This window comes from Hypanus sabinus (genome assembly GCF_030144855.1).
Source record: "Hypanus sabinus isolate sHypSab1 chromosome 24 unlocalized genomic scaffold, sHypSab1.hap1 SUPER_24_unloc_16, whole genome shotgun sequence".
In the NCBI taxonomy this organism is placed as follows: domain Eukaryota; kingdom Metazoa; phylum Chordata; class Chondrichthyes; order Myliobatiformes; family Dasyatidae; genus Hypanus; species Hypanus sabinus.
Genome location: NW_026778929.1, coordinates 208,382 through 218,381, shown reverse-complemented (window position 1 = coordinate 218,381; position 10,000 = coordinate 208,382). Strand labels below are relative to the sequence as shown.

At 48.9% G+C, this 10,000-nt stretch overlaps 1 protein-coding gene across 1 annotated transcript in view; it reads left to right on the top strand.

The window, feature by feature from the left end:
• LOC132385459 (synapsin-1-like) overlaps window positions 1-10,000 on the top strand; it is a 244,053-nt gene that overhangs the window by 200,850 nt on the left and 33,203 nt on the right. Inside the window, exon 7 of the mRNA XM_059957544.1 lies at window positions 9,251-9,470. Within this exon, the coding sequence (XP_059813527.1) occupies window positions 9,251-9,470 (220 nt within the window). The remainder of the gene's footprint in view (window positions 1-9,250; window positions 9,471-10,000) is intronic.

The window sequence follows — 10,000 nt, the reverse complement described above, 5'->3', positions numbered from 1 at the left end:
CACGGTTGCTGGCACACGATTGGCTGATTAGATATTTGCATTAACGAGCAGGTGCACTGGTTTATTGATTGAGAGTACGCGCTGGGCCCAGGACAGGTCACCCCAGATGGTAACGTTCCGGAGTTTAAAGCTGCTAACTTCTCGGATGTGCTGGTAAAATTTAATGATTCTTCCTCCTTCACTGGGGGTTCCCAACCTTCTTTATGTTACGGACTAATTCCATTAAGCAAGGGATCCGTAGACCCCGGGTTGGGAAACCTTGCTCTGTCACGTGTGGCAAGTGTCCAAGAAGTTGGTGAGACCACATTTGGAGGGCTGTGTCCATAAGAACATAAGAAATAGGAGCAGGAGTTGGCCATCCGGCCCATCGAGCCTGCCCCGCCATTCAATAAGATCATCCATAAACTCAGCTCCATCTACCTGCCTTTTCTCCATAACCCTTAATTCCCTTACTATGTAAAAACCTATCTATCTGTTTCTTAAACATATTCAGTGAAGAAGCCTCCACTGTTTCACTGGGCAGAGAATTCCATAGATTCACCACTCTCCGGGAAAAGCAGTTTCTCCTCAACTCCATCCTAAATCTCCTCTCCTGAATCTTGAGGCAACGTCCCCTAGTTCTAGTCTCGCCTACCAATGGAAACAACTTTCCTACTTCTATCTTATCTATCCCTTTCAAAATGTTGTATGTTTCTGTAAGATCCCCTTTCATTCTTCAGTTTTGCTCCTGTTCTGTAGGAGAGATGCCATTAGGCTGGAAAGAGTGCAGAGGAGATTTACGAGGATGTTGCCGGGACTCGAGGGACTGAGTTATCGAGAGAGGTCTTCAGTCCCTGGAGTGCTGGAGACTGAGGGGTGATCTTATAGAGGTGTATAAAATCTCGAGGGGCACAGATGGGGTGAAAGCACACAGTCTTTTCCCCCAGGGTTGGGGAATCAAGAACTAGAGGGCTCAGGTTTGTGAGAGGGGAGAGGTTTAGTTGGAAGCTGACTCAGGGGTAACAGAACGAGCTGCCAGAGGAAGTGGTTGAGGTAAAAGACCCCAGGACAGGCACATGGGTAGGAAAGGATTTCCCAATCTGGGATCCACGGAGTTAAAGGTGTTGGTCCATGGCATTAAAACAGTTGGGAATCCCTCGGTTAGAGGGATATGGGCCAAACATGGACAAGTGGGACTGGATCTAGGTTGGAACGGGCAGCATGACGAGGGGCCTGTTCGCAGGCTATGCCAACCTCAACTTCAGCTCGTACCAGCCCAGAGAGAAACTTGGCGATTTATTTTCCTGTAATGTATCCCACACCTTTCCCTCAACTGTCCCTCACCCCCCAGCCGTCCCTCCCCCGCATGCACACATACTGGGGGAAGATTAACCCACCGATCCCACAGATTCACTGGGTCGTGGGAGGGGACTGGATCAACCAGGGAGGGGGGGAGCATGCACACACACAGACAGACACACACACACAACAAACAAGTGACGCAGTATAAAAACAACCCAAATTTTCTCAACGTCTCCTTTTCGATAATACTCTGTAAGCCACAGGCTTTGCAGTGATCCTTTCCCGAACCCTCTGCAAAGCCTCCACATCTTTCCTGGAATGGGGATCCTGACAGCCCACGCCACCCCCAGAGCCCTCTAATGCGTGGTGACACCGGACTTTGCACACTTCCCCCCCCCTCCCCCACCCCCAGCTGCCCTTTCTCTGCTGAATCATCAGTTCCCCTTTCTGTCCCACCGCCCGCTCAACGGCTGTTCACCCAGCTCCAGGACAGGAGGTTGGAGAGGGGGCAGAGGGTGGGCAGGGAGGTGGGAGCAAGTGTTGTGGCTCTGATGAGGAGAGAGGCAACTCCTCCTGGTACCCTATCTGCCCTGGTACTGCGCAGCTGGGCCGTTGCCTGCCCTGATTCAGAGACAGGTCAAGAGAAATCCGGCTATTTATCAGCAGGGCCTGAGCGTTGTCAGGGATCCCTCCCGGCCATCCCGCTATGTTCAGACGGGAGGTGCCGTAGCATTAGGACAAGCTCTGTTGGGATGGGAAACAGCTTCGCCCCCAGGCTGTGAGACGACTGACCTCCCTGTCATCTCCCAGGTCTCATCGTGTATGAAGTGCCAGTAGCTTTATGCTGTTTACCCTTTACTGTGTTGTAACTACACCTCACGCTAAATGTTAACTGGAATATATTTTATTATTTTGGAATTATTGCCATTATTTGTTATTTGTTTGTGGCAATATTACTTCATGTGTTGTGTGTGTGTGTGTGTGAGTTATATGTACTGCGCTGTGCATCTTGGAGTGTTGTTTGGCTGTAGACATCTGTACAGTAGAGTGATGGTAAACCTGACCTTGGCCTTGATACTGGATTAAACCGGATTAAGTCGGCTACTCTTCTGGGTAACACTCATGGGTTTATTATCGACAGTCAGCGTAGCTTTGTGTGGGGCATGTTGTGTCTTGCAAAGGTGATTGATGAGGGTAGATCAGTGGACAGGGGTAAGAATCCTGGCTGGTCACATCATGGCCCAGGAACGGAAAAGTTTACAGAAAGTGTTGGGCGCAGCCCAGTCCCATCACAGGTAAAACCCTCCCCACCACGGAGCCCATTTCCACGGAGCATAGCCACAAGAATGCAGCGTCCATCACCAAAGATCCCCACCACCCAGGTCATGCTCTCTTCTCACTGCTGCCATCGGGAAGGAGGTACAGAAGCCTCAGGTCCCACACCACCAGGTTCAGGAACAGTTATTGCCCCTCAAACCATCGGGAAGGAGGTACAGGAGCCTCAGGTCCCACACCACCAGGTTCAGGAACAGTTATTGCCCCTCAAACCATCGGGAAGGAGGTACAGGAGCCTCAGGTCCCACACCACCAGGTTCAGGAACAGTTATTGCCCCTCAAACCATCGGGAAGGAGGTACAGGAGCCTCAGATCCCACACCACCAGGTTCAGGAACAGCTATTGCCCCTCAAACCATCGGGAAGGAGGTACAGGAGCCTCAGGTCCCACACCACCAGGTTCAGGAACAGTTATTACCCCTCAAACCATCAAGCTACTGAACCAGTGTGGGTAATTTCACTTACCTCAACCCTGAACTGATTCCACAACCTGTAGACTTGCTTTCAAGGGTGGGTTCTCAATATTTATTTATTTACCTAATTTTTTTTTCCTCTCAGTTTAAGCTGGTAAAACCCCATGTACAGCCGTAGCCAAGCGTACGCATTCCTCGATTTCTGGGAACTGTCAGACTATTCTAGTGGTGTTTTGTGTTGTGGTTTTCTGGAGATTTACGTAAATGTTGCTGTGTTGGCCTTAATTGTTTAAAGCTATTGTGTAGCATCTTTGGGATGGTGCCAGTTGTAGATATTGTAGATATCGGGACAAAGTGTACCCTCTTCTATTGGCCTTCAATTTTAATTCATCATATTTCTGGTGGAAAAACACTTTATTGATTAATTGCTTCCTACTCACTTCCTGCCCGTTACACCGCTGGTGTTTAGGGCAGCAATGGAGGACGTCATCTGGACGTGTCTGTCTCTGGCCACTCAGATGCAGAAGGATTCTTCATTGCTGTTTCCATAACAGTTTTGTTTTACCAGTCAGGGTTGTTGGCCCTGAGCTGAACCCCCCGAACCTGCAAGACAGGTGGACCACTGTTAGTTTGACCTCTGCCCTTTGACCTGTTTGGCACGGGTGACCCCACCAAGAGACAAAGCACGAAGCCCCGACTCTGGCCAACATGACTCTCCGGGTCATTGAGGCAAGCGAGCCTCCGAACCCGACATTGAGGTTGTGGTCCTCTGGGAGGGTTAATCACTTCTGCCAACGGGATATTCGTATCTCTCCATTCTCTGCTCATTCATGGGCCTGTCCACACCACCGGGTTCAGGAGCAGTTATTAGCCGACAGCCATCGGGCTCCTGAACCAACACGGATCACTTTTCTCACCTCAACACTGAACTCATTCCTTAACTCACTTTCCAAGACTACAACTCATGTTTTCAAGAATAATCTTTTTTACTATTTGTCGATTTCCCTTCCTTAGCACATTGGCTATTTATTACTCTTTTTTGTTTATAATTTTATATAAATTCTATTGTATTTCTTCACTTTCATGTAAAGAAAATGAATCTCTGGGTTGTATATAGTGGCATATACATACTCCAATAATAGATGTACTTTGAACTTTGACACTGACAACGGTCAAGCGGCCTCCCTCGATCTGCTCGGTGCACCCTGGGAGATGTCCCCACGGTTATCGTCGCCGATGGTGTCTTGTTTTGTAACTTCAAAACATGAAGCTAATCAAGGGAAACACGGGAGTGCGAAGTGGGAGTCCATCTTGGCATTTACTTCAAGCGAGACGCGCATAAGTCACCTGGTAGCCTGATGACGTATGCAATTTACGCATTTACACCTATAACTCGTAATGAATTACATAACCAAACAAGAATGCTTAATCGAACAAAATATTTACAAAACTACTGGAAAATTTACACAACAGATTAGCTGGACCCTGAAACCCGCTCTCATTCCTCAAACATACTATATTTTACTCGCGCACAGGAGAACAGTGTGGCCCCTGTCACCCACACCGTTCTGAATTCTGATGGCCGTTTTTATACAGAATTGACCTGCAGTTACAGATATTGACCGTTTGGTAAACTGTATCTGCTCAGATTCCTTATTTATAAGACCAATTGCCATTCCAAAGAGTTCAAAGTAAAATTTATTATCAGAGTGCGTACAAAGCAGTCCTGAGGTTATTTCTCTGCAGGTTTAAGTTCAAAGTAAGTTTATCATCCAAGTACATATACGTCTCCATATACAAGCCTGAGGTTCATTTTCTTTCGGGCATACTCAATGAATCCACAATAGAATCAATGAAAAACCTGCTTGGGCGTTCAGCCAGCGGGCAGAAGACAACAAGCTGGGCAAATGCAAAAAGAAAGAAACAATAATAATACATAAATAAGCAATAAATATCGAGATCATGAGATAGACAAAGACTCCTGGAAAGCAAGTCCATAGGTTGTGGAAACATTTCGGTGACGGGGCAAGTGAAGTTGTCCCCTTGGGTTCAGGAGCCTCAACAGTTTCAAAGTTTCAAAGTACGTTTACTACCAAACATCCAACATGCCCAAAAAAAAAACAAGTTGCAGAAATGGCAAAAGTCGAGTGAAGAACAGTCAGAATATAAATCATCAAACCACAAAGGCCTTGAACAGGGATGTTCCATTTTGTTCAGTTTAGCCCCGTGTCGTTTGTTAACTTAGGGCCACAGAGCCCGATGGTTGAGGGGTCATAACTGTTCCTGAACCTGGTGGTGTGGGTCCTGAGGCTCCTGTACCTCCTCCCCGATGGTTGAGGGGTCATAACTGTTCCTGAACCTGGTGGTGTGGGTCCTGAGGCTCCTGTACCTCCTTCCCGATGGTTGAGGGGTCATAACTGTTTGTGAACCTGGTGGTGTGGGTCCTGAGGCTCCTGTACCTCCTTCCCGATGGTTGAGGGGTAATAACTGTCCCTGAACCTGGTGGTGAGGCTCCTGTACCTCCTTCCCGATGGTTGAGGGGTCATAACTGTTTGTGAACCTGGTGGTGTGGGTCCTGAGGCTCCTGTACCTCCTTCCCGATGGTTGAGGGGTAATAACTGTCCCTGAACCTGGTGGTGAGGCTCCTGTACCTCCTTCCTGATGGTTGAGGGGTAATAACTGATCTTGAACCTGGTGGTATGGGTCCTGAGGCTCCTGTACCTCCTTCCTGATGGTTGAGGGGTAATAATTGTTCCTGAACCTGGTGGTGTGAGTCCTGAGGCTCCTGTACCTCCTTCCTGACGGCAGCAGTGAGAAGAGAGCACGGCCTGGGTGGTGGGGGTCCCTGACGATGGAGGCTGCTTTCCTGCGACAATGTTTTGTGTAGACGTGCTCAGTGGTGGGGAGGGCTTCTCCTGTGATGGACTGGACCCTATCCACTATTTAGCTAGAGATGTCCAAGAGCCAATAGAAGTTACAAGCCAACATACTTTGAAGTTAGTAGAGCATTTGTCTCTTAGTGGGTTTTATGTGATTTGCATTCTTTCGTTAGAATCTTCCTCATCTGCAGTAACAATGACCTGCTTAAAGGGAAATTATGCTCTTTGCTGAGCATCCTATCATCGTCAGAGCATTATGTTAAAATAAATCCCCCTCCCACTCTTCTCACCTGCCTATCATCCCACCCCCTCCACCCCCAGATCCCCTCCTCCTTCCCTTTCTCCTCTGGTCCACTTCCCCCTCTCCTATCAGATTCCTTCCTCTCCAGCCCTTTCCCATCCACCTGGTCTCACCTATCTTTTTCCAGCTATCCTCCTTCCACCGCCCCCCCCACCTTTTGATTCTGGCGTCCTTCCCCCCCCCCACCCCCACCCAACTTCCTTCACAGTCTGGAAGAAGGGTCTCGGCCCACAGCGATGACTGTTCATTAACTTCCATAGACGCTGCCTGGCCTGCTGAGTTCCTCCATTACTGTGCGTGTGTGTGCGTGTGTGTGTGTGTGTTGCTGTGGATTTCCAGCGTCTGCAGAATTCCTTGTGTTTATGTTAAACCCCGTCTTACTGCAGCTCCCACAAGCTCAAGTTTCCCACATACGGTATTGGAACCAGAGGTGATATTGTCCAGAAGGCCCTCAGGAAATTTTAAAAAAAGATGCTGGTTGGTTACAAACATCCCATTAGTTTCATTATTGAGAAACAGCAGGGAATAGTTTAATCTGCTGTGCGTCAGAAAGAAAAATGAAAGCAACAAAGAAAGGCAAAATACTTCAATCTCATGGTTGTTTTTATTTGGAGGGTAGCCTCAAGATACAAGGACGTCCCTTTAGAACGGAGATGAAAAGGAATTTCTTTAGCCAGAAGGGGTGAATCTGTGGAATTCTCTCAAGTAATTGGGTATATTTAAAGCGGAGGTCAATAAATTCTAGATTAGTCGGGATGTGAAAAGTTACAGGGAGAAGGCAGGAGATTGGGATTGAGAAGGATAGTACAGTGCCTATCTAAAGTATTCACCCCCCCCAGAGGTTTTCATCTTTTATTGTTTTACAACATTGAATCTCAGTGGATTTAATTTGACTCTTTTGACACTGATCGACAGAAAAAAGACTCTTTCATGTCAAAGTGAAAGCAGATCTCTACAAAAGTGATCTGAAATAGAAATCACAAAATAATTGATTGCTTAAGAATTCACCCCCCCCCCCCTTTCATATGACACACTGATTCATCGCTGGTGCAGCCAATTAGTTTTTGAAGTCACATAATTAGCTAACCAGAGATCTGTGTTTGGAGACCTGTGTGTAGTCAAGGAGTTTCAATTGATTGTCGTAAAAATACACCTGTATCTGTAATTGCTGGTGGGTCAGTATCCTGGCGAAAACTACGCCAGAAAGACAACAGAACACTCCAAGCAGGGTTATTGAAAAGCACAGGTCAGGAGACGGAGGCAGGAAAATTTCCAAGTCACTGAATATCCCTTGGAGCACAGTTAAGTCAATCGTCAGGAAATGGAAAGAACATGGCACAGCTGTAAATCTGCCTGGAGCAGGCCGTCCTCAAAAACTGAGTGACCGTGCATGAAGGGGACGAGTGAGGGAGGCCACCAAGAGACCTGTGACAACTCTGGAGGAGTTACAAGTGGCTGAGATGGGAGAGACTGCGCATACAACTGTTGCCCGGGTGCTTCACCAGTCACAGAGTTATGGGAGCGTGGCAAAGAGAAAGCCTCTGTTGAAAAAAAACCTCACATGAAATCTCAGCTGGATTTTGCCAGAGGGCATGTGGGAGACTCTGACAGCAGCTGGAGGAAGGTTCTGTGGTCTGATGAAACCAAAATTGAGCTTTTTGACCATCGGACTAAATGCCATGTTTGGCATAAGCCAAACATCGCAGATTATCAAAAACACACCAGCCCTACTGTGAAGCATGGTGGTGGCTGCATCACACTGTTGGGGATGCTCCACTGCAGCAGGCCCTGGGAGGCTTGTGAAGGTAGAGGGTAAAATGAATGCAGCAAAATACAGGGAAATCCTGGAGGAAAACCTAATGCCGTCTGCAGGAGAACTGCGACTTGGGAGGAGATTTGTTATCCAGCAAGGCAATGACCCCAGGCATAAAGGCAAAGCTACACAGGAATGGCTTAAAATCAACAACGTTAATGCCAAGTCAATCGAAAATTTGCAGCTGGACTCGAAAAGGGCTGTTCACTCACGAACACCATGCAATCTGACAGAGCTTGAGCAGTTTTGTAAAGAAGAATAGGGAAAATTGCAGTGTCCAGATGTGCAAAGCTGGTAGAGACCGATCCACATAGACTGGAGGCTGTAATTGCTGTCAAAGGTGCATCTACTAAATACTGACTTGAGAGGGGTGAGTAATTATGCAATCAATTATTTTGCATTTTATATTTGTAATTAATTTAATTCACTTTGTAGAGATCTGTTTTCACATTGATGCGAGAGTCTTTTTCTGTTCATCAGTGTAAAAAAAAGCCAAGTTAAATCCACGGTGATTCAATAGTGTAAAACAATAAAACAGGAAAAGTTCCAGGGGGTGGGGGTGAATACTTTGTATAGGCACTGTACATCGGCCTTGATGTACAGACTCGAAAGGCATAGTGGCTTAATTCTGTTCCTGTGGCTTACGGTCTTATGGAGCCAAACCGTGCCCCACCCCCTCCAAAGTCAAACCTTGCTGCTTTGCCCCCAGAGATCTGTGGGTGGCAGACCATCCTCACTGGCGAGGGGCGCTCGGTGAGCAGTAGGCCTGAAGCCTGGGCTTTTCCCTGCGGAGCGTCCAGTCCTGGGACATGCGTCCCTGGATCGGAAGTGGGACCGGTGGGGGGGGGGGGGGATGGAGAGAAAGAGGTGGCCAGCTCGAGCCTGGGGTCCAGAAACAGGTTCTTTTATCACCGACTAAGCTGACTAATCAAGATATACACTTTAAATAGACACCATGACTTGGCCTCCACAGCCGTGTGCGTGGCAACAAATTCCATAGATTCACCACACACTCTGCCCGAAGAAATTCCTCTTCAACTCCATTCGAACTGGATGAGGCTGTGCCCTCTGGTCCTAGACTCCCCCCACCGTAGGCCTTTCAACATTCGATAGGTTTCAATCATATCCCCCTTAATTCTCCTAAGCTTTAGCGAGTACAGGCCCAGAGTCATCCAACTCTTCCTGGCAACCCCCCAGCTAACGGCTATCTCCTCTCCCTCTTTTTACAGCTGACAACAGCAAAGTTTCCGGTGGTCGTGAAGATGGGCCACGCGTACTCTGGGATGGGGAAGGTAAGGATTGTTTCAGCTGGCGTCACACGTGGCGGGGTGGGCATCCAAACTGACTTCCTTACCGCCCGCAGGGGGGAGGACGCCCGCGGTTTCCGGAGCTCGCTCGTTCCCTCCCGAGCGATCGCTGGGACACGCCCCAGGTCCACAAGGCTGGCGTGTAAGCTTACCCCAGTAGGGGTATCCCCAAAGGGAGGTGGGGGGATTCATCTGTCATTGGGACCGTCTCCCGGAGAAGCAGGGGGGTAGTTAGTGGGGGTGATTCGGGAGTTTGGTGTCCGTGCATTGGGAGGCGCCTGGGGAATGCCATGGTGACTCACAGGTGGGGTGTTCGGTGGAGGGGAGTCTCGCTCCACCCAGATAGCGGGGGCAGCCCACTGAATGACGTGAGCTGGGGAGGGGCGGAAACCGGACAGTGCAGTAGTGTTCAGCTGACTCTCTCTGTGCCCCCTTCCCCCTCTGGCCTCTCCCCACCCCAACTCTCTCTGTCTCCCTCCCTTGCCCTGCCTCTCTCCTTCCCCGCTCTCCTCCTCCCTCTCCCCTCCTCTTCCCTGGTCTCTTTCACTCCCTTCCTCTCCCACACTTCTCTGCCTTCCCTCCTCTTCTCTGACCCCCTCCCTCCCTCTCTTCCCTGCACTCTACCTGTATCCTCTCTCCCCTCTCCTACTCTGCCCCTGCCCTCATCCCCTC